The 301-nt window shown below is 63.8% G+C and overlaps 1 protein-coding gene across 1 annotated transcript in view; it reads left to right on the top strand.

The window, feature by feature from the left end:
- Positions 1–2: 2 nt before the first annotated feature.
- The window catches only part of IRF7 (interferon regulatory factor 7), a gene marked incomplete at its 5' end in the record, with an annotated part of 2,120 nt that continues 1,821 nt past the window's right edge, over positions 3–301 (top strand). The window contains one exon of the mRNA XM_010836029.1: positions 3–174. Coding sequence (XP_010834331.1) covers positions 3–174 — 172 coding nt within the window. The remainder of the gene's footprint in view (positions 175–301) is intronic.

Here is a 301-nt window from a genome sequence, read left to right as displayed (position 1 = left end):
GCAGCGGTGGAGGCGCCCCGCCGATCCCTGAGAGTGCGCTGCGGGCCTCCTGGAAAACCAACTTCCGCTGCGCTCTGCGCAGCACGCAACGCTTTGTGATGTTGGAAAACAACTCGGGGGACCCTACCGACCCTCATAAGGTGTACAAGATCAGCTCCGAGCCGGGGTGCCCAGGTGAGGAAGGCCGGGGGTGGGGGAGGGGCGCTGCCGGCAGGGGGACTGTGCTGTGTCCTGGGAGTAGCTGCCAAGTCAGATTTTAGGTTTTAGAAGCTGGCGCCAGTTAGACGGGAGGCAGCACTGG

This window comes from Bison bison, unplaced genomic scaffold (assembly GCF_000754665.1).
Source record: "Bison bison bison isolate TAMUID 2011002044 unplaced genomic scaffold, Bison_UMD1.0 scf7180017845599, whole genome shotgun sequence".
Taxonomy (NCBI): domain Eukaryota; kingdom Metazoa; phylum Chordata; class Mammalia; order Artiodactyla; family Bovidae; genus Bison; species Bison bison.
This window is presented reverse-complemented; position numbering and strand designations above follow the sequence as displayed.